Here is a 22,014-nt window from a genome sequence, read left to right on the forward strand (position 1 = left end):
TTTTTCGGGTTTAACATCTAGTGGCAGCGGAATATTATTTTGGTAAAAACTCTAAGAAGAAAAAAACAAAAGGAAAAAGGGTAATTGAAAGAAATGTTGAGTTGCCAATGGAGTAGCTTCACTAGAGTATCATCATTTCCTTCGCAACAAGAGCAATTCAATAAGGCGTTAAAATTGAGCAAACAGTGTTGTTGCCTTACCAAATCATCAATGGATTCATTGCCCTTTCAGTTTCTCACAAAGAAGACTTACAAGCCTCCTACATGGGCCTCTCATCTTAGCCCAATGCCCTCTCATACCTTTTCACTTGGACATGTAAGATTACAATAATCTGTCTATATTTGTAGTTATTAAGTATACGAGATGATTAATCATTTTTCTTTAATGATGAAATTTGGGGTTGTTGTCAGTTTCCGACTCCAATTCACAAGTGGAACCTGCCTAATTTACCCAAGGACACTGAGGTTTGGTTAAAGGTAAATTCATTTTTCCACTTCTTCTCTATCTTACTTAGCCTATGTCATTTGGAGCAAAATATTTAGTGTGCACAAAAAAACAGGAGCAAGTGCTTAACCCTATTGACTATTAGTTTGATTAAATTATATTTAAGCAATGAAACAATGTAATATATGGAAAACTTAGGAGGAAGTGTTTAAGCTTACTAACTATCAGTTTGATCAAATTCTATTTAAGCAATGGAGTGATGTTATCTATGGAAAATTTTGTTCTGAGCTTTTCTGATTATGAACAAGACAAACGTTATGTGGTCTGGTCCGACCATTTCAGGGCTTGAGAAATGTTGATTTTATATCAGACATTTTTGCGATCTTGGTTTATGCATGTACTGCTTAGTACTTGGGAAGTTGTTACTCATACTAATTGTGTGAGAGTCTCTCTTCAATCTACTGCAGATTGCAGATGTATGATTTATTTAAATATGAGCGCTCAAATTTCACTTTTTAGTTCAAAAGGAATTTTAAGACAAGAGCTTGTTCCCAGAGGATGCAAAGACACTAGGTGATTTCTTCCTGCCAAGCCAGGGTGGTCTGAGTTATCCATTAGTAGGTATCTCGTGGATTTAGTGGAGGTGCCACACAAGCTGGGCCGGACAACACAATTATTAAAAAAGAAAAAGACAAGAGCAATCAAGTGTTAGAAATGTTAGTTACTCATAGTTGATAACAAAGATCGGGTTTGAATGAAATTTTATTGGACTCATTACTTGAAACATTTTATATGTGGTACATGAGTACCTATTTTATGTGTTTGTATAGATGTATAATAAGTTGGATATTGGTATTTTTTTAAAATAAGTTGGATACTAGTATTATGACAGATAAATATTTTTCTGAGGATATACTGGTAAAAATAGAAATATCTTCTGACAACTACTATGAAACTAGGGGAGAAGTGATAATAGATGTGTATCCTGCTATCCTCTGGCAAATATTGAAGAATGGGATAACCTAAATATTTGAACTATCTTTTTGAAGTTATCTGCAATCGCATTAGACAAGGGTCCTCTTTTGACATATGTGTGTGTGTGTGTGTTATGGTAAAAAGAGGAAAACAGAATAACAGGAAAACAAGTTGAAGGACACGATTAAATACACCACACTGCAAAAATATCACAATCAATCAAGAATTTGAGCAAAGTGAGAGCATCACATCAACTGATGTCATCAAGTACATATTGCAGCTTGATTATCTGGATAATTTGCTCTTTGTTGGGTCACTGTTAAGAGGTACGCTTAGACGATGATCATTTATAAGATAGATGGTGAGGCTTCCTCTAGAAATATATTTATCAATACAAGAAAAGGCCTCCTTTGGAAAATATTTTATGTCATATATAAAGTACAAATTCTTGGTTTATAGGGAGCCTGAGGATGGAGATTTCTTTTTGTGCTATTGTTTTTCTTATTTGCTAGGCTGTTTCCGTGTCAGTGTCACTATTCCAGATGCTTCCTAACACGAACAAACTTTAAATTTGCAGCGTGATGATCTGTCAGGAATGCAATTGAGTGGAAACAAGGTCAGAAAGCTGGAGTTCTTGTTGGCAGATGCTGTGGCACAGGGGGCTGATTGCATAGTGACTATAGGTGGCATACAAAGTAATCATTGTCGTGCTACTGCTGTCGCTGCCAAGTACTTAAACCTTGATTGTTATCTCATATTACGCACTTCGAAGGTATTACCATAGTTGTTCTCTTTGATTCATGCATCTTCCACAAGTAACCTCTTCCTGTTTATGTGAATAACTTCTTTAGTTATGTCACAGCTACTTGTGGATAAAGATCCTGGATTAACAGGGAATCTCCTTGTTGAACGTTTAGTTGGAGCACACATTGATCTTGTTTCAAAAGAAGAATATGCAAAAGTTGGCAGTGAGGTCTATACTTTCTTCCTCATACTTTTGCATTCCTTCTCTTGTGTTTCTAATGCATTAAGTTTTAAGCTCTCTTTCTTTCTCTCCCATGCTTGGACAAGGAGACTTTTAAGGTAAAGGTAGTTTGATGCTGCAAAGAGACTTTGAAGATGTTTGATTAGATTACAAAGCTGCCCACCCTGTTCTAGTAAAACATGTACTAGCTGCATCAACAGGATAGATAACATAATGTTATGTGCTTGTATATCTTGCTGGAGATTCTCAAACGACAAACCACCTATTGTATTGCGGTCTATGTTATTTTTCTCAATTGACACCTACTGATTCTTAATAATCTTCTGAAACTTGCACTAATGGGTGTGGTCTAGTGGTCAATGAAGTGGATTGAGAACCATGAGGTCTTAGGTTCAATTCCCAGCGGAGACAAACACTAGATGATTTCTTTACACCTTGCCAAGCCTTGGTGGACAAGAGTTACCCGGTACCTGTGTTGGTGGGAGGTAGCAGGTATCCCGTGGAATTAGTTGAGGTTCGCGCAAGCTGGTCCCGACACCACAATTATTAGAAAAATAAATCTTCTGAGACTTATACCCAAATAGATACCAGTATGAAGACAATATTGTATGCATCAGCAATCCCAAGTAATGAAAATTTTGAACTGTCAAAATCAAGAACTTAATGCAAATGCCATCCTTTTCACTTATTGGAGTTGATGACTTTTATATTGCAGTGTTACTCATGAAAGCAACTCTACTATAAAGGTTAACAATACATTGGAATTATTTCATTAACCCAGTATGTTTTTTAAGTTTCAAATGATATTTTTCCTTCTCTCGTTGGGTTGATAAGTAAGAGATATCGAATTGGGCTGAAGGGGATTGCTCCCCTGTATAATGCTTAACCAAGTCCAAATACAAAGGGAGGTACAATGCGGGATCCTTCTCGCTTCCCCCTCATCTCAAATGAACAAAATTATGTGCCAGAATTTCTCCCTATGCCATTGTTATATGGAGACCGGTTGAGGATTTCTTTCACTGATTCTGGCTCTGTTGGACTAATGCTAGTCAACGCAAGAATGTGATACCACACATAGCATGTCAAGTCAGTCATCTTGTGACAAAATAAAAATAGAAAAAAAGTTGCTGATTAATTGGTGATGTGGGAAGTAGGGCTGCCCTCCAATATTGTGATGTGTTCCTGATTTTCCAAGTGGAACTAGTATCTGAACTTTGACCAATTTCAATTATACTGAAGCTAAGTCTTTCTGGTAGTCTTAAGTTGATAGGTTTTTTTTTTTTTAATAGTACTGAATACTGATCATAATGTCTCTTATGCCTCAGGCTCTCACCAAATTATTGAAAGAAAAGCTGTTAAATGAAGGGAGAAAGCCGTATGTCATCCCTGTTGGTGGATCAAATTCTCTAGGAACCTGGTGAGGCTCATTCTGTTATGCCACTGCTTGTTTTGTCTGCTGATAAAGCTTAAACCTACTTCCTTTCCTCTTCCTTATTTTCAGCATTTTACTTGTACCTGGGGATGTGCATGGATGCTTTAAGCATCAACGTGTTGCCATAAGTTCTTAATGATGATAACCCTCAGTTTCTGAGTGTAGAGCTCCCTATACAGCGTCTGAACTCATTGCGTCTTGCCTTAATTTGAACTTCAGTATGTGGCCCATTCCCTATTCATTGTGAACACTTCAGTAGCGAATATCTTTTCCATCTCGTGGCCCCAAATTGAGCCATAAGTACTGTATTAGCTGGTTACTTGTGGTGCAAGCATTGACTTTGCTTATTTCATTCGCCAAATTTGCTGTCTTGTGTCTTAGAAAGACACTAATATTTGGATGGCTATTTGGGTTTCCAGTGATTCTTTAATTTTAGGACTCCAGTGGCTTAACCCTGTGCTACAGGGATACTTAGCAGTATAATCAACCACTTCATGTTCTTCTTAGCAGCTGAAACCCTGTCCATTGGCTGCTTGAAATTGAACAGCCAAATAACGTTATGGATTATTTCATTGTCATTCTTCTATTTCCCCCCCCCCCCCCCCCCCCCCCCCCCCTTTTTTTTTTATTGGCAAATGGCATACTTTGCTACTTGTCAATATTTCTATTATTCCAAATGTGATGGCACTAGGGTAGCCAGGGATGACTTATTTTCTTGATTGTCACAGCTATCAGCCGTCCAGAAGCTAGTAACCCCGTTAGAATACTTGCCAAGGGGTGTACCTTCTCTATGCTGACGTTTATACCATCATTCCATAGAGTTATAGAAACACCTGATTAAAGAAAAATATCCAAGGATTGATCAGCATCATTAGTTGAATAACCAAGGGTTCAATCCATTAATTTTTTAGTAAATTTCTCAAACGCCCATATCTTATTTAAACATATCAAACTGAATTATGCTCTGACCCTCAGGTTACCATCCTTTAGTGATGGAGAGTGATGTTACATTCTAATTTATTGAGCGTAGTTGCTCTAGAAGTTTGCTCTACTTTAGGAAGAAATACAAAACCTGTATCTTAGTTTCACCAGTTTGCTAAGTGTGACTATTTTCTCAGGGGCTATATTGAGGCAATCAGGGAAGTTGAGCAACAGCTTCAGCACTCGAGCAGTGAATGGAAATTCGATGACATTGTTGTAGCTTGTGGCAGGTTCTGCGCCTCTTCTGCATAATTTTTATAATTTAGTATGCTACAGATGAGATTGTTGCAATTAAAAATTGTCCATTCATGGAATCACTAACAGAAAGATTTGCTAAAGATCTGGTTGAAAAGTTTGTCAATGATTTCCAAAATAAATAGGAAGTTTTTTTTTTTGATAAGGTAAGGTTTAAAAATAAATAGGAATATACTATCAACTTATAGAATGATCGAGGCTCGTGCTCTTAAGGAGGAACATTATGCTCAATTTGACCCATGACTTGCCTAATCTTTGCTTGACTGTAGTTAGAGTTAACTACACATTCTCTCTCTCTCGATACTTTTATTAGTGAGTGTTGTTCTTGCTGTTCCTTAATGCATCAATGCATGTCAGTATCTCTGATATATGTTTTGAGTATCTGTTTCATGTGGAGGATCTTACCTTGTTGATTCTGGCATCATGACACCCTATGGGATATTTTAGGGGTTGCCTTTTAGGGATTATTGTATTTTTGTTGCTAGACAAATTAAGATTACCTTGCTGAGCTTTTGAATTTTTAACCGATTCTCCCTGAACATTGGTTCCGTCCACTTTTGGTGACTACCAATTTTTCGGTCTCACAGTAACCTGCTTTCGGATAAAAGTATATCATTTAAGAAAACCAGACTGAACTCAAAATCATTTGCTTTGCATCTCCACATGCATCAGTTGAGTCTCCCTGTGATAGTTAAGGCACGGTCCTCTCCCCTGTACATTTTCTGGTACGCAGCAATAAAATCACCCAAACTATGGGTTCTAATTTAAAAAAAGGGTCAAATCCCTATGGTGTCAAAAAAACACTAGGTGATTTCTTCACATCTGTCTAAGCGTTGGTGGCCAGAGTTATCCATTATGTTTTCTGGTGGGAAGTTGCAGATACCCGGTGAAAATAGTCGAGGAGTATGCAAACTAGCCTAGCGCGCAAACTAGCCTGACCACCACTATTGTTAGAAAAAAGAATTCAACGGATTCTCCACATAAACCAGCTTTGGTGCCTTCAAATAGAACTGTTACTTACTAATAAATTTTATTTGAGAATGTTTATCATTGGGAACGTGATTCAACCAGAAGACATTTTGTTTTTGCATTTCTAGATGCCTCAGTTGTGTATCTCTAGTAGAAATTTCCAGTTTATTCTATATTTACTCTTTTTCAGGAATGCACATTCCCGTGCTGGATCAGTAACTTCAACTTCCTAGAAATGATCTTTTGTTCTGTCTGGAGTTACCTTATGGTGAAAGTCAATGATTTAATTATCTATTTATCTTTCAGTGTTTTAACCTCAGTGCTATGTCTCCATGGTTTTCAGTGGGGGTACAGTGGCCGGTTTGTCAATTGCATCCATGCTCAGTGGCCTGAAAGCAAAAGTAAATTGCTTTTGTCTTATTTGAAATTGCTCCCACCTTCACAAAAGGGGATGTCACTAATAACTGATTTTGATTTGTAGGTTAATGCATTTTGTGTTTGTGATGATCCGGATTATTTTTATGAATATGTTCAAGGCCTACTTGATGGAATTAATGCAGGGGTTAGCTCCCGTGATATTGTTAGCATCGAAAATGTATGGATTCATTGTTTTCTTCTTTCTTTAAGCATACGTGTTTTACATTCATCCATTTCATTGTGTAACTTCTTGTTGCTTATTAACTATTGAGATACTAATTCGTGATAAAATAATGTGACATCTACTATTTTGGTTTTTTAACTGTAAGTGTTCTCTCTTTACATTTTACACATCTTGATAGCTTAAGATATTTAACGTGGATGGAGATGCTCAAAATAAAGGATTTCTTTCTGAAAACCTTCACGGCCGAAATCTCTAATTGATACTCCCTCCGGATAAAAAAAAGTGTCCACTTAGCCTTTTTTTCTTGAGTCAAAAAGAGTGTCCACTTATCAAATCAAGAAAGAATTATCCTTATTTTGCCAGATTTGCCCCTATTAAGTGCTATGTGATCAAATTCCAATACCTATCTAATTAGGGGCAGTTTAGTCAAATTACCTATTTTTTTTTCTAGGAGTTAGTATTTTCTTAAGGGGTGTGCAAATAGCTAAGTGGACACTCTTTTTGATCCGGAGGGAGTATTTTCCCTGTTGAATAATGTTGTGAGTGAAATCTTATCAAGAAGTCATTCATGTCCACATCCATGTTCAAGAGGAAATTATGGAAGTTGCTATACAGTTCGATCTGCATATGAAATATTAGTCTAGCTCTGAGGAATCTCTTGGTATCAACTATTCTTGTCTTTGCACTTTGATATTTTAATAGGCGAAAGGCCTTGGGTATGCTATGAGCACCGCTGATGAGCTTAAATTTGTGAAGCAAGTTGCTGAAGCCACCGGTGTTATTCTTGACCCGGTCTACAGGTATGGCCAATTCTGCCTTCTCATTCTTTATGTCATATGGCATGTCAGCCTTCCATGGACGGTGCACACTTGCCTGTACTACGTAAAACGTACTGCATTAACATGTTCTCCTGACTTAAACTGCCTGTTCTTATGAATGCACCAAATCTTGAAGAGGTTTGGAGAATAATATATTCGCTACAAAACCTGTAATAGTAGAATTCTGGGTTATTTGTAAAAATAAAATAGTGGAATCCTTTCTTGCTGATTTTTGTATTTTCTTCCCCGGACCCTGCGCATAGCGGGAGCTTAGTGCACCAGGCTGCCATTTAGATCTTAATGTTTTAGTACAAAAGCATCTCTAACTCAGCAAAGTTGAGATCTTCAAAACACATACACTAAATCCAGCCAGGAAAGGAAAAAGGAAGATGACAGTTCGTAATATCCCTTGTTAAGCTTACATTAGTGACACAAATCTTGTTCTTTGATTGAAGATAACTAAGCTATAGATGACCAATACAGTCTTATATGTGATTGAACATGGTTATTGATATTGATGTTGTAAACTTAGCTGTATTGAAATCTGTTTTAGGCTTGCTAAAAGTGGTTCTTTTAGCGGACAAATGTCTAAAGCATGACTAGGTTCCAAGTGAAATAAAGGTCTTCAGTCTTTTGATCTTTAAACAGGTATATATACAAGTATTTATTGAGTTTTTTCAACACCTAGAGAATAGAACTGAACCTTGCACTTGAATATTTACCTAAAGCGAGCAAGAATTGTGAGACATGAGTGATGTACAACTCCTATTACTGATATTGATAGTCTTTTTGGGAGGATACTCTGTTGACGCATTCCTCTGATTGTTCATTCTCACAGTGGTAAAGCAGCTTATGGAATGATGAAAGAGATGAACGAGAATCCAAGAAAGTGGGAGGGAAGAAAGATTCTCTTCATACACACAGGTGGGCTACTAGGTTTGTATGACAAAGGTGATGAAATAGCTTCATTAATGGGCAAATGGCGTAAGATGGATATCAATGAATCTATTCCTAGACAAGACGGCATCGGCAAAATGTTCTGAAGTCGTGAAAAGGTGAACATTTGTCAACATGTACAGGACTAAAATTCGAATTCCAGCAATTCTAGATTTAGATTAATAAAGAAGGGCTTTATGCCACTTTTAAGACTAGTTGAATTATGAATGTATGATTTCTTCTTGCTATCCCTATTAGAAATAAAGAAAATAGTAGTAAATTTCTATTGCGTATTCATCTGTACCAAATACTCCTACTTATACAAAACTATGTATACAGAAATTAAATTAGAAAGAAACTATTATTTTACACTTGTGCTCTTATTTGTTTACTACTGACAAGAAATAACAAATTTGATTCCTGTGGTGTGCCTCTCACGTGCCATGTCCAGTTATATCCAGCTGTATTGAAGACAAATCAGTGGCTCGGATTGTGTACAGCAAAGGCTTGATCAACGGCCTTTAAATCAACATGTGTCTTTCCCTTTTGTTATTTTGACTGGGATCAAAATCCCTAAACTTGGACATTAACTTCGTATACTCTGAACCCATATGTACTTTGTCTTTCTTCTTCTCTTCTTCGGCTCTAAAACCCTTCATTCTACTTTCTTCATTTCTATGTGAAATTTTTTTATCGTCAATGATAACAACGAGGTTAGAGAAATCTCAAATTTATAATTAAAATATAAGAAGTACGGAAGCAAAAATAGAAAATAATCTGAAAAATAAAGATATGAAAAATTCAGGGAAATAGTTCCAAGAACTTCCAAGAACGTAAGTTCTAAAGATTGAAAAGATCCAAGTAACAACGAATTGGTTATTGGATGAATCAAACGCCTTTACTTGAGAAACGAATCAAACTTAGAATTTGGATCTTGATCGCTTCCTGAGTAACGTTAGACAACAACTAGTATGTGTACTAATCGCCTTCTAAGAATACCAAGAAGAAACCAAAGATATCAAAAAGAAGTTATCTTACTACCTTGAACTATGAACTAGTTAGGTCGAAAGATAAATCCAAAGTAATTCTCCACAAAGGTTCAAAAGAACTCTCAATTATATTATATTCTTCAAAATCTGATTTACAATGAATGACAATCATCCCTATATAGTTGTAAAGAAGGAGCTAGTCAAAACAGAAATAAATGAGAATTATCTTCCCTAGAAGCATAGAAGACTTCCCACACTAACATAGATTAAAACAACCTAGAAGACTACCCACACTTGGACCAATGCAAGTCAACATAGATTAAAACAACAATTAAATATTTATTCTAGAAACTAATATTTAGGCTAATTTAGGCTGCTGGAAACTTCTTCTTTTGGGGCTGATTTGAGCCTCATTCCATCTCACTTTGGACTTTAATTTGGGCCTCCAAATAGGTGTAAGACTTGAGGAAAAAATCTGAATTGGGCTGGAGCTCTTCTTCCATCACAAGACACTTTTGAATTGTTGATTGCAGCCCATTAAGCTTGTCTTGCAATTTCCTTGTTTGAGATCTTGTCATGGGTCTTCTTGGAACTTCCAAATCTTCATCCATGTCCTTCAATGATTCTGAGCTACCATGGATGCTATCAGTCAATACCCCCCTCAAGTTGGAAGAGAGAGAAACAACACCCAACTTGTCTAAAGCGGATCTATGCGATACCTAGATAAGGGTTTGGTAAAAAAATCGGCAAGTTGAGCAACAGATGGAACAAAAGTGAGTGAAATCAAACCAGCGAGGAATTGTTGCCGTACAAAATGGAAATCCAAGTCCACATGTTTTGTTCTTTCGTGAAAGACCGGATTCCGTGCGATATGAAGAGCTGTCTGACTATCGGAGTGCACCGGAACCGGCAAAGGAGGCGGAACTAATAGATTTGTAAGAAGACGAGATAACCATGTGATTTCAGTTGTTACACGTCTCATAGAACGATATTCCGCCTCTGCGGAAGAGAGTGAAACTGAGTCTTGCTTTTTAGATTTCCACGAAATAGGTAAGCCTCCCAAGCTTATAACAAACCCACTAATAGAGCGACGAGATTCCGGGCAAGAATCCCAGTCGGCGTTGCAAAAGGCAAGTAAATCAAAAGATGGGTTTGAGGTCATCAAAAGACCTTGACCTGGGTTCTCTTTGAGGTATCGAAGAACTCGAAAAGCAGCGGAATAATGGGCAAGTCTTGGACTTTGCATATATTGGCTGAGAATTAAGACAGCAAAGGATAAATCTGGATGCGTGCGGGTAAGATAATTCAATTTACCCACAAGACGCCTGTAAACTGTGGGATCATCGAATAAAGGGCCAGAATCAATAATTTGATAGAAGGATCTAAAAGAGAGGAAACCTTGGCCAGATGTGATCAATCGAACTCGGAAAGCAATTCAATGGTAAATTTCCTTTGACCCATAATCAATCCATGTTGTTCTCGTAAAATTTCAATACCTGGGAAATAATGTAGATTTCCTAGATCTTTGATGCAAAACTCAGAGTGTAGAAACTGTTTGAGATCTGAAATTTCTTGTGAATGATTCCCAGTGATGACTATATCATCGACATATACTCCAAGATCATCGACATATACTCCAAGTAGAGTAACATAACCATCTGATGTCTTAAAAAATAATGAATAGTCATTTAGGGAAGAAGAAAATCCTTTAAAACTGAGAGCACCAGCAAGACGAGCATACCATTGCCATGAAGCTTGCTTTAAACTATAAAGAGATTTTTTGAGTTTACAAACATGGTGGGGACTTGGGGAAGTTAAACCTGTGAGAAATTTCATGTAAACTTCCTCTTGTAAATCCCCATGTAAGAAAGCATTATTCACATCTAGCTGAAAAATAGGCCAATTTTTCTTAACTGCCACTGCAATGAGACACCTAATTGTAGTCATCTTAACAACAGGGGAAAATGTCTCATTATAATCGATTCCTTCTTTTTGAATGTCACCTCGAACAACAAGTCTAGTTTTTAATCTTTCTACAGTACCATCTGATAAATGTTTCACCTTGTAGACCCATTTACAAGGAAAGCCTTTTTACCAGGTGGTAGACTAACAACTTCCCAAGTTTTATTATTTTCGAATGCTTCAATTTCCTTATCCATAGCTAACTTCCAACCAGGATGATTAGCAGCCTGAGAATAACTTGTAGGTTCTGAAATTTGAGAAATAGAGTTGAGGATGTGTTGGTTGTGAGGGGATAAAGTTGAAAAAGAAAATGTAGTAGGCTGTACTGGAGTGGTGAAACATGCCCTAGTAACATCTGTGAGAATAATGTCATCATAAAGATAATCATTTAAGTAGTTAGGCCTTTTAGTGACTCTTTCAGTTCTTCTAGGAGGAGCAATAGGTGAAACAGTAGATGGATGATTTGAGGGATAAATGAATGAATTAGAAGGTGATGGATAGGAAACAGGCGAAACAGGGGAGATAGGGATATGAACTGGACTAGAGGGCATGAAAGAAGTAGGAGAAGTGGTGTTTTGGGAGTTATCTATGGGTGGAATAGGGTTAGAATAGGAGACATCATCAACAGTCCTGAAATGCTGAGAAAGAGGAAAAATAGGTGATTGTTTAGGTGAAACAGAAGCAAAAGGAAAAATATCTTCATGAAATTGCACATCTCTGGAGACAATTATTTTCTTAGTTTCTAAGTCTAAACACTTGAAACCTTTTTGATAATCTGGATACCCTAGAAAAACACAAAGTTTGGCTCTAGGTTCAAATTTACCTCTGTTAGAAGATAAAGTAGAGACATAAACTAAACAACCAAATACCCTTAGTCTTTCATCAACAGGTTTGCTGTGAAATAGAACCTCATAAGGAGTCTTCCCATGTAAAACTTTGGAAGGTATTTTATTGATTAAATGAGTTGCTGTTAATAAACACTCTCCCCAATAATGAATAGGAACATGAGATTGAAAAAATAGTGCCCTAGCCACCTCTAATAGATGCCTATGTTTTCTCTCCACAACTCCATTTTGTTGTGGAGTAGAAACACAACAGGTCTGATGAATTATACCTTGAGAAGCTAGAAAATCTGAACTGATAGTACTTTTTCCTAATTTAAGAGCATTGTCAGACCTTATCACCTTAACCTTAAGATCAAATTGTCTTTCCACCATAGATAGAAAATTTTGTAACACTGGGAAAGCATTGCTTTTAGTTTTCAACAAATGAGTCCAAGTGCCCCTACTAAAATCATCAACGATAGTAAGAAAGTATTTAAAACCTCCATGTGTGGGTTCTTTGTAGGGACCCCAAGTATCTATGTGAATAAGTTCAAAAATTCGTTTGGATTTGACATGACTGATAGGAAAAGACAACCTAAATTGCCTTGCCATGGGACAAACATCACAAGTGCATTTAGAAACTGAAGGGAATTTAAAAGAACTAATGTATTTCATTGCATGAAAAGGCAAATGCCCCAATCTCTTATGCCAGAGAATTACATCAGATTTTGATTGAACAGAAATAGGAACAGAAAATTAAACTGAAACAGACTGAGAAATAGCCTCTGAAACTGCTACATTCTTCTTTGCTCTAAAATAAAAACTACTAGTAATGCTATCAGGCTGGAGAAGGAAAAGTCCATCATTAGATTCACCAAAATCTTGAGCCCTCTTCATAAAAGGGGCCTGCAAAAGACATCCAGTAGGAGTAAACAAGAGAATTGATTGAAACTGTTTAACAAATTTATCAACTGACATTACGTTGTACTTGAAAGAAGGAACATATAAAACATTCTCAAGTATAACATCAGCAAAGATAGAAACACTCCCTTTATGAGTAATGTTAACTTTGGACAGATTTGGCAAAATAATGAACATAGGTGCAGAAAGTGGAGTCAAAAACTTGAAAACTTTGGAATTGAAGCACATGTGCTCAGAAGCCCCTGAATCTATAATCCAGTAGCTAGAATTTTAGTAGCAAGACAAGTAAAAGAGAGAGTGTAAGTTATACCAATTTATATTTCCAGTACCATCAAGTGTTGTTCCAGATGTTGAAGCTTCTCCCATTTTCTTTCCTCTGTAGTATTGAACAACCTGATTGTACTCCTCTTTACTTAACTGATTCACGTTGTTACCCATGTTGTTTCCTATGTTTGTGTTGTGATTCATCACTTCCCCTTCCCCAATTGAAAAAAAATTACTCTTTGCTGCAAGTTGAAATTTCTTTGCCTTGTTGTTGGTGAATTTAAAATCAGGAGGAAAGCCAATTAATCTATAACAACCTTCCCTAGTATGGTTAGTTTTCTTGCAAAAAGTGCAAAACAGGTTAGTTTGCTTAGGTTGAAACCTTTGTTGTGCTATGTTTTCCCAACCTCCTTAGTTAGGTGGTTTGTTTCTTTGAGCTGCATAAGCCTGATTAGCAGCATATGTCTGATTTTCTGCATAACCTTGATTAATTCCATGTGCTTGTTTTCCTGCCATGAAAGAAAGTGAACTAGTAGAGACATTTGCATTAATATATGACTCCCTTTAGTTTTCATCCTGCAAAAGTAATGAGTAAGCATGATTAAGATTAGACAAAGGCTTAATCATCAGGATGCTTCTCCTAGCTGGAGCATAAGTGTCATTAAGACCCATGAGAAACTTAATCAGTCTTTCATCCTCTAGAGACTTAGTCAATTTTTCTTTTCCTCCACAAATGCAGTTGCAATTGCACTTGTTATATGTGTTTAATGAGTCCAGTTCGTCCCAAAGCCTTTTAATCTTGGTAAAGTACCCTGCAACATTTGTGTTTCCTTGCACAATATCACTTAATTCCTTTTGCAAGTGGAAAAGTTTAGCACCATTTGATTGTTCAAACCTTTGTTCCAGATCTGTGTATAAGTCCTTTGCAGTTTTTGAATATTACACTATCCGCTATATCCTTTGAAAGAGAATTAAGTAACCATGAAGTGACCATATCATTACATCTACTCCATGCCTGATAATCTGGTGCATCCAGATCTGGGGTTTTGCAGGTACCATTGATGAAACCAAGCTTATTTTTAGCAGAAAGAGCAATAAGGATGGTCCTCTTCCATCCTTGAAAACCTCTACCATCGAAAATGAAGTTCACCAAGCTCATGCCAGGTGAATCTGAAGAGTGAATGTAAAGTGGATTGCTGGGATCAATCTGATTTGTGTTACCAGTTTGAACTACAACACCAGTACCAATGGTATTTCCTGCCATTGCTTATGAAATTTGAAGAAAACAACAAGCTGGAAGAAGAAAAAAGACTGGATCGAAAGAGCTTCACTGCTCTGATACCATATGTACTTTGTCTTTCTTTTTCTCTTCTTCATATGTAAAACCCTTCATTCTACTTTCTTCATTTCTATGTGAAATTTTTTTATCGTCAATAATCCCCGAAAGGGACGCCTTTAGGCTTTAGTTTCCCCATCGTGGGGGTGAGGTTGTGTGAGGATTTTCCCTTGAAATTCTTTTATAATAATAGTGTTCAGGTTAGCTTGTGCTCACCTCAATTATTTCATTGTACACCTATTATCTCCCACTAACACATGTATCTCTGCCTACCAAGGATTAGGCTGATCGGAATAAGATATCTGTTAGTACTACTATGTTTTTACCCATTTCATTCACCACTTTGTCCATACCGAATTACAAACTTTATTTTTATTTCAAATTAAATGCATATTCAAACACAACTTAATTTTTAAATACTCTTTTCCATTTTTTCTTCAGAAGTCACATTCTTTTTGTGTCTAAACGCCTATGTAGGTGCTTCTCCCTTTAAAATCGTGGGATAGTCGAGATCATAGGATTCAAAATATGATCTCTGAACTGCTGGGCTAATTCTTCAAATTGATAATGTGTTCGGAATCTTCTAATGGAAACTAATCTGTTGAAGTTTAGTTGGTATACATGTGAGTGAGCAAATTCAATGAATACGCTTAACAAAAAGGATAAAACTCATAAGGTCCAAGTTCACACGAGGAACTTTGAAAATCATTAATACAACTAACACACAATTAGCCAAATCACACCATTTTTTCCAAACAAGAAGTTTAAGCTCCGGTGGACGAGACTCGAGAGTGTGTATATAAAAACAATAAGATCATCAAACTATTCTCTATTGCATGACACCGTTTATTTCAATCTTAGGAAGTAATTAGAAATGAAAATATAGATATATAAAACATGTGCATTGCAATTGTTAACTGTCGGTAACAAATGAAAATCACAGCTTAATAATGATAATAATCTTGTAGGCACTGACAACATAGAAAATATATAATTATATCACTTATTAGGTAATTATAAATAAATTTTTAGTATTTTTTTTTAAATCATCATTATGATAGTAATAACTGTATCTATCATGCTATTAGATGTTAAATCACGATGACAAAAGTGTTACTCCCTCCGTTCACTTTTACTTGTCCACTTTGAATTTTTTATGCTGTTTAAGAAATAATAAATGAAGTGCATAATTTACCGATGTACCTATATTAATTGGTGCACATTTTTATTAAATTTGAAAAATGATTTGAAGTAAATATTTAATACTATAAATAAAATACAAAAAAAAAATATTTTTTCTTAATATGCTAAAGTGACAAATAAAAATAGAAATCTATTTTTAAAATATTCAATACGTAAAAGTGAACCGAGGGAGTAAACTTTTACTCGATTTGTACGTTACTTAAATGAGATTAATCCATATCTCAAAAAACTCTTCTTTTTCTCCCGCTATCTACTGATTCCCACGTACACAAAAAATTAGAGAAAAAAACAAAAAGGAAAGCAAGCATCGGTCAAATCCTTCCCGTCACTTCTGTTGAATATGAAAAGCAGCAAGGTGAGAGATCACTCTTCACAATTTCCAACCGCCACTACGCACTACGTGTCACCCCCATATTTATTCCCCATTTTCTCTGGTCGATCAGCACTATATACTTTCCCTTCCTTAACACGGTAGTTTGCAAAAACCATAATTCATTCTGAAAAAAAAAAAATGGTGGTAACAACAACGTCGATAACAGACTCAGAAGAGAGTTTGCACTGTACATTTGCATCAAGATATGTGCAAGAAAGTTTACCTAAGTTCAAAATACCTAACAAGTCCATGCCTAAGGAAGCAGCTTTTCAGGTTGTAAATGATGAGCTAATGTTGGATGGTAACCCAAGGCTGAATCTAGCATCTTTTGTTAGCACGTGGATGGAGCCCGAGTGTGATAAACTCATCATGTCATCCATTAACAAGAACTACGTTGACATGGATGAGTACCCTGTTACCACTGAACTCCAAGTCAGTAGTACTTTATTCCTTCTTGTTTTTTTTCTTTTTCTTCCTGCACTCACGATTACTGCTTCGTCGCGTTTTATATGGTGATATTTGACTGGACACGGTTAATTAGATGGAGTATATATTAACTATGGTGTTGTATACTTGTATTGGTTGAAAAGTTAGTTTGATAATTAAAGTTCTAATAGCTTAAGGTATTTGGACTTTGAGAGTTATAGAAATTACTCCCTCCATTGCAGTTTCAATTTATTGGTGGTACTTGACAGGATATGGAGTTTGACAAAATAATGTATTTTGGAACATTTGTGGTCTTAACATTGTCATGAGATTTTGTTAAAGCATGCCGTTAAGGGGTCGTTTTGTTCAAAACAAGGTTATTTGGGTTATGCTATTTTGGGATTTGCTTTAACCGAAGCTATTGCCTTGTTTTCCTTAATGATGGCCTTCTTTGAAGCCCCTTACTAGATAAGGAGATATCCACCAACCCAGCAGCTCTTTCTTACCAGTCAATCAAGTAGTACAAGAACTGTATCTTATTTTATAGCCCGGCAAAATGAAAGAAAGTCAACCTATTCCTGAAATTGCGGTCAGTCTCGCTACCTCTTTAGTTGCCGCCCCCTACTTGCTCATTCGCAATTACTACCACAAGAAAGTCTAGGTTCATCTTCGAAAGGAGCCTTTACCGCGAGGAGAATTTGCTAAGCTCAAGCCTAGAGCTGATGGACCATTCAAAGTTCACTTTATCCAGGTTTTGGTTGACACATATTTAATCCCAAATTTTGTACTGCGACAACCCCCTAATCCTTGTACCAAACGGCCCTTAAGACTAAAATGCGAAGTTTAAAGTTAAATTGTTTCTAATTATAGAAATGTGTCATATTTTAAACATCCTACAAAGGAAATAGTGCCACGGAAACCGGAATAGAGTGAGTATATAATAAGGGGAACGGAAGTAGTATGTACTTTTTTTTCTTGATGTTTAACTTTATCTATTATATTTTCAAGTAAATAATTTGATATTCAGGATTGTTCAATTCCTTTTCTTTGCAGAATAGGTGTGTTAACATGTTAGCACATCTTTTCCATGCCCCAGTTGGTGACGATGAGACAGCTGTAGGAGTTGGTACAGTGGGTTCATCAGAGGCAATCATGCTCGCTGGTCTTGCTTTCAAACGCAAATGGCAGGCTAGAAGGAAAGCAGAAGGCAAACTTTTCGATAAGCCTAATATAGTTACTGGAGCTAATGTGCAGGTGATTCAGACTTTCAGTCAGCTTCCTTTTATCCAGTCTTAAATCTCCTTACTTTGGACCAAAAATCTCTCTTTTGCTTGCAGTTTCATTATCTTATCTTTCCCTGATTGTGCTTTTAAGATGACTTGTATATTTCTGCAACTCCCAAATCCCAATGTTTTCCTTTTTATAGTTTTCTGGATGCATTTCGGGTGTATGCAAGAGTCTTTCTTGGACTGTGAATGTAAATACAAAAACTTCTTTCTTCTGTTTCTTGGATTAAGATATCCAATATTGAATTGTAATCGTAGTCTCGAAACATATGAAATTTTACATGGTGATATTGTTGTCAAATTGCAATCTTGTTACTTCGAAGTGACTAAAATCTGTTCAGATGGAAGTTTGCTTTTTTAAACGATTATTTTGTGTCAGTTGTCAATACTTGTCCCTTGATCACCCGTTTGGGACAAGCTTAACTACTAAAACACCCGTTAGTCTTGTAGAATTGCCTGATTAATAAGTTTGGTCTCTTTGTTATTTTATTGTTTTCGATTCTGCTGAAAATTTTCTATCTGAATTATGGGGTACAGGTCTGTTGGGAAAAATTTGCAAGGTACTTTGAGGTTGAATTGAAGGAGGTGAAACTAAAAGAAGGATACTATGTAATGGACCCTGCTAAAGCAGTCGAGATGGTGGATGAGAATACAATATGTATTGCCGCAATTCTTGGTTCCACTCTGACTGGGGAATTCGAGGATGTGAAGCTCCTAAATGAGCTCCTTGCAAAAAAGAACAAGGAAACAGGATGGGATACCCCTATCCATGTCGATGCTGCGAGTGGAGGATTTATTGCTCCTTTCCTGTGGCCAGATCTTGAATGGGATTTCCGCTCGCCTCTAGTGAAAAGTATAAATGTCAGTGGTCACAAGTATGGCCTTGTGTATGCTGGCGTTGGTTGGGTAATATGGCGGAGCAAGGAAGATTTGCCCGATGACCTCATCTTTCATATAAATTACCTTGGGTCTGATCAGCCTACTTTTACTCTCAACTTCTCTAAAGGTAAAATATCAAATGCTCTTCATATGCAGTGTGAGAAAATAAGTAATGATTTGTCATTCAGAAGATTGACGTTTCTACTCGTGATCTCATGTGACATTAGCTTTAATGCTTTATCTCCTGATTTCAGGTTCCTATCAAATAATTGCTCAGTATTATCAGTTAATAAGACTTGGCTTTGAGGTAATTACTGAGATCCTCTTCTTTCTCTAAGCCTGTACGGTAATTGCCTGGATTATATTTTATTATTATAAGTTGAACTCTGAGTGCTTAAGAAGGCAAAATTTAAATCTTATGTTGTGTTTGCCTTTAGGTCTAGTCCTGTAAAATTACAATTCCATCATTGCTGCAGAATACCTGTGAATTTAGAAAAACAAACTTTACTCTGGAATAGTTAACGGAAGAAAACGGTGAAGTTTATTAGTTTTCGAAACTAATGTTTGTGAACAAAAAGATTCCATCTTAGTTTGTGAAATTCCTTGTGTGCAAAGTAACCTGTTATCATCATTCACCTTGAAACTTTTGCTTCATGACTGTTCTTAACCTAGATGAAATTTTTGAACTTTTTGTATCTGGTCTGCAAGGGTTACAAGAGCATCATGGAGAATTGCACATCAAATGCAAAAGTACTAACAGAGGGAATCACAAAAACAGGGCGTTTCGATATTGTCTCTAAGGATGTGGGCGTGCCTGTGGTAGCATTTTCTCTCAGGGATAGCAGCAAATTCACAGTATTCGAAGTGTCTGAGCATCTTAGAAGATTCGGATGGATTGTCCCAGCATACACAATGCCACCCGATGCTGAACACATTGCTGTTCTGCGGTTTGTCATTCGAGAGGATTTCAGCCACAGCCTAGCAGAGAGACTTGTATCCGACATTGAGAAAGTTCTGAAAGAGTTAGACACACAGCCTTCTCGTTTGCCCACCAAAGCTGCTCGTGTCACTGCAGAGGAAGTGCATAATGACAAAGGTAACGGGCTCCATCAGTTTCACACAGATATTGTAGAGACTGAGAAAGACATAATCAAGCATTGGAGGAGAATTGCAGGGAAAAAGACTAGTGGAGTCTGTTAGTTCTGGCTACACTTGTTTTTTTCGGGCTTCGCTTCCATCGCCATCCTGTAGTAGGTGTCATATATGTCTGTCGTTTCCATCGAATGTAGTTGTTGGTACTGTGAATGCTTTCATGCTTGGCTCTCTCTCTCTCTCTCTCTCTCTCTCTCTCTCTCTCTCTCTCTCTATATATATATATATATATATATATATATATATATATGTTAATTAAGTACATTTCAGGTTGCTATAACATGTTTCCCTTGTAGGTTTTTATTGTTCATGTTCATTACAATTATTTAGGATACAATTGGTATATAAGGTGCCTTATGATTTGTTGGTGGGATCCCTCTGATCACTGGCCAACTTAAGGTCCAAGGCTTTTGCAAGCTTTTTACACCTTATTACAGTACAATCAGAAGGCCTAACTGCGTGTTAACTGATGAAAAGTTCATGCTTGGTAATTAGAATATAACTACAAACTTAGATAACAAGTTTACAAAGTTCAATTGCAAGTGTGCATGTGGCTTGTCAACAAGTACAGTACGATTTACAAACACCGGAAGAAGTGAAGTAGTAAATTGTACTTAAATAATGAGTTGACCTGATTACAGATCCGTTATTCTTGAAAGATGAATGAGAAACAAAGAGTGTGAAATAGTAAAAGCAGCAAAAGTATAATTTTATACCTTAATTTGCTTAATTATAAATGGGGCTGAATTTTTGCATTTGTGGAGGGGAAAAAACACAGAAAAGATAGTGGTCTTCTATTTAGTACTAGTACTTAATAATTTTGATAAATGAATTAGTTTCCCTGTATACCACTAATAATCAACTAGAAGTTCTTCTAGTTACTGTAAAACAGGAAACTAAATACTTAAGTCTTGCATCGACTCCGTGTGCATATTAGTATAGACTAGGGATCGATTTTGAAGTCAATTGATAAGTCTAACTATATCGAAAAATAAAATAGACTATACATGGATAGGGCCTTAAAAACTATCTGAAGGACTATAGGATGGTTCAGGAGTAAAGCATACAATTTTTACGTAAAGAAGGCAAATTTGTGAACGTCTTTTGAAAGTTAGAGTATTATGTGTGACATTTAAAATTTTGATAAAGAAACACAATCAGAGGCATTAGGTAATAAAAGTACATATATTATTGAAAAGTGGGGACAGAGAACAGATTCCTTATAGGAATAATAATATTCACTAAGAGTAGAAATAATCAGTGCAATGTAATTTATAAAAATTATGTTTTACTTTTATTATTTACGTAACAAATTCCGTTTATTGTGAATAACTATATGTAGTTATTTTTTTAAGAATACATAATAAATGTAAAAACATTTAATTGTAAAATTTAAACTCCTCCATGGCTCCATGTGAGTCACGAAAAAGATTATGAGCTTTTAAGCCGTTTGTCTGGGGGGTCGACTAAAAAATATTATACTATAGTTGCTAGTCAAATATAGAAAAATATACATTATTGTATAAAATATGTATATTATATATAACATATAATAATATATATTTTCCAACTATTATTTTAGGTGGCTGCCAGAAAAATGCGATTTACTCCCTCCGTCACAATTTATGCGTTTTACTTTTTTTTTTTTGGTTTGTCCCAAAAAGAATACCTCTTTATATATTTAGTGTGTTGACAATTCAAACACCATACATGACAAGTATAAAATCACAAAATTCGGAAGACATTACACTGCACACATCTTTAATTTAGAATCACAAAATTGAAAAGTGTCTCTATATTTCTCAAATTCCGTGTCCAGTCAAACTAAGACACTTAGTAGGCGTTTGGCCATGAAAATCAAATAGCTGTCACTTTATTTGAAAGTTGGAGTTGAAGATTGAGTTGTGTTGGAGTTGAAGATTGAGTTGTGTTTGGTTATAATTTTTGCAAAGAATATTTAGTTGTTTGAATGTACTTAAAGTTAAAATAAAAATAAAAAGTGA

At 36.1% G+C, this 22,014-nt stretch overlaps 2 protein-coding genes across 2 annotated transcripts; both read left to right on the forward strand.

Moving 5' to 3' along the window:
- The first annotated feature begins 23 nt into the window (after nt 1-23).
- On the forward strand, nt 24-8,767 carry LOC132632372 (putative D-cysteine desulfhydrase 1, mitochondrial). The gene is made up of 10 exons (XM_060348284.1): nt 24-315; nt 411-476; nt 1,997-2,191; nt 2,282-2,392; nt 3,730-3,821; nt 4,955-5,047; nt 6,385-6,442; nt 6,523-6,636; nt 7,345-7,442; nt 8,299-8,767. The coding sequence occupies exons 1-10, from the start codon at nt 94-96 to the stop codon at nt 8,501-8,503; spliced, it is 1,254 nt and encodes a 417-aa protein (XP_060204267.1). The 5' UTR covers nt 24-93; the 3' UTR covers nt 8,504-8,767.
- A 7,494-nt stretch (nt 8,768-16,261) lies between these two features.
- LOC132632374 (glutamate decarboxylase) lies at nt 16,262-20,186 on the forward strand. Its single transcript, XM_060348285.1, has 5 exons — nt 16,262-16,700; nt 17,748-17,948; nt 18,518-18,986; nt 19,114-19,166; nt 19,568-20,186. Exons 1-5 carry the CDS (start codon nt 16,407-16,409, stop codon nt 20,057-20,059), a joined length of 1,509 nt encoding a protein of 502 aa, XP_060204268.1. The 5' UTR covers nt 16,262-16,406; the 3' UTR covers nt 20,060-20,186.
- The last annotated feature ends 1,828 nt before the right edge of the window (nt 20,187-22,014 follow it).

The sequence above is a fragment of the Lycium barbarum genome, chromosome 3 (assembly GCF_019175385.1).
Source record: "Lycium barbarum isolate Lr01 chromosome 3, ASM1917538v2, whole genome shotgun sequence".
NCBI classification, from domain to species: domain Eukaryota; kingdom Viridiplantae; phylum Streptophyta; class Magnoliopsida; order Solanales; family Solanaceae; genus Lycium; species Lycium barbarum.

What these genes read in the sequence shown, in the direction of transcription:
- LOC132632372 (XM_060348284.1), top strand. Translation starts at nt 94, where the DNA reads ATGTTGAGTTGCCAATGGAGTAGCTTCACTAGAGTATCATCATTTCCT. An exon ending in ACACTGAGGTTTGGTTAAAG is followed by an intron (nt 477 to 1,996) that starts GTAAATTCATTT and finishes TTAAATTTGCAG; the next exon opens with CGTGATGATCTGTCAGGAAT. An exon ending in ATGCAAAAGTTGGCAGTGAG is followed by an intron (nt 2,393 to 3,729) that starts GTCTATACTTTC and finishes CTTATGCCTCAG; the next exon opens with GCTCTCACCAAATTATTGAA.
- LOC132632374 (XM_060348285.1), top strand. Translation starts at nt 16,407, where the DNA reads ATGGTGGTAACAACAACGTCGATAACAGACTCAGAAGAGAGTTTGCAC. An exon ending in TTACTGGAGCTAATGTGCAG is followed by an intron (nt 17,949 to 18,517) that starts GTGATTCAGACT and finishes TATGGGGTACAG; the next exon opens with GTCTGTTGGGAAAAATTTGC. An exon ending in TAATAAGACTTGGCTTTGAG is followed by an intron (nt 19,167 to 19,567) that starts GTAATTACTGAG and finishes CTGGTCTGCAAG; the next exon opens with GGTTACAAGAGCATCATGGA.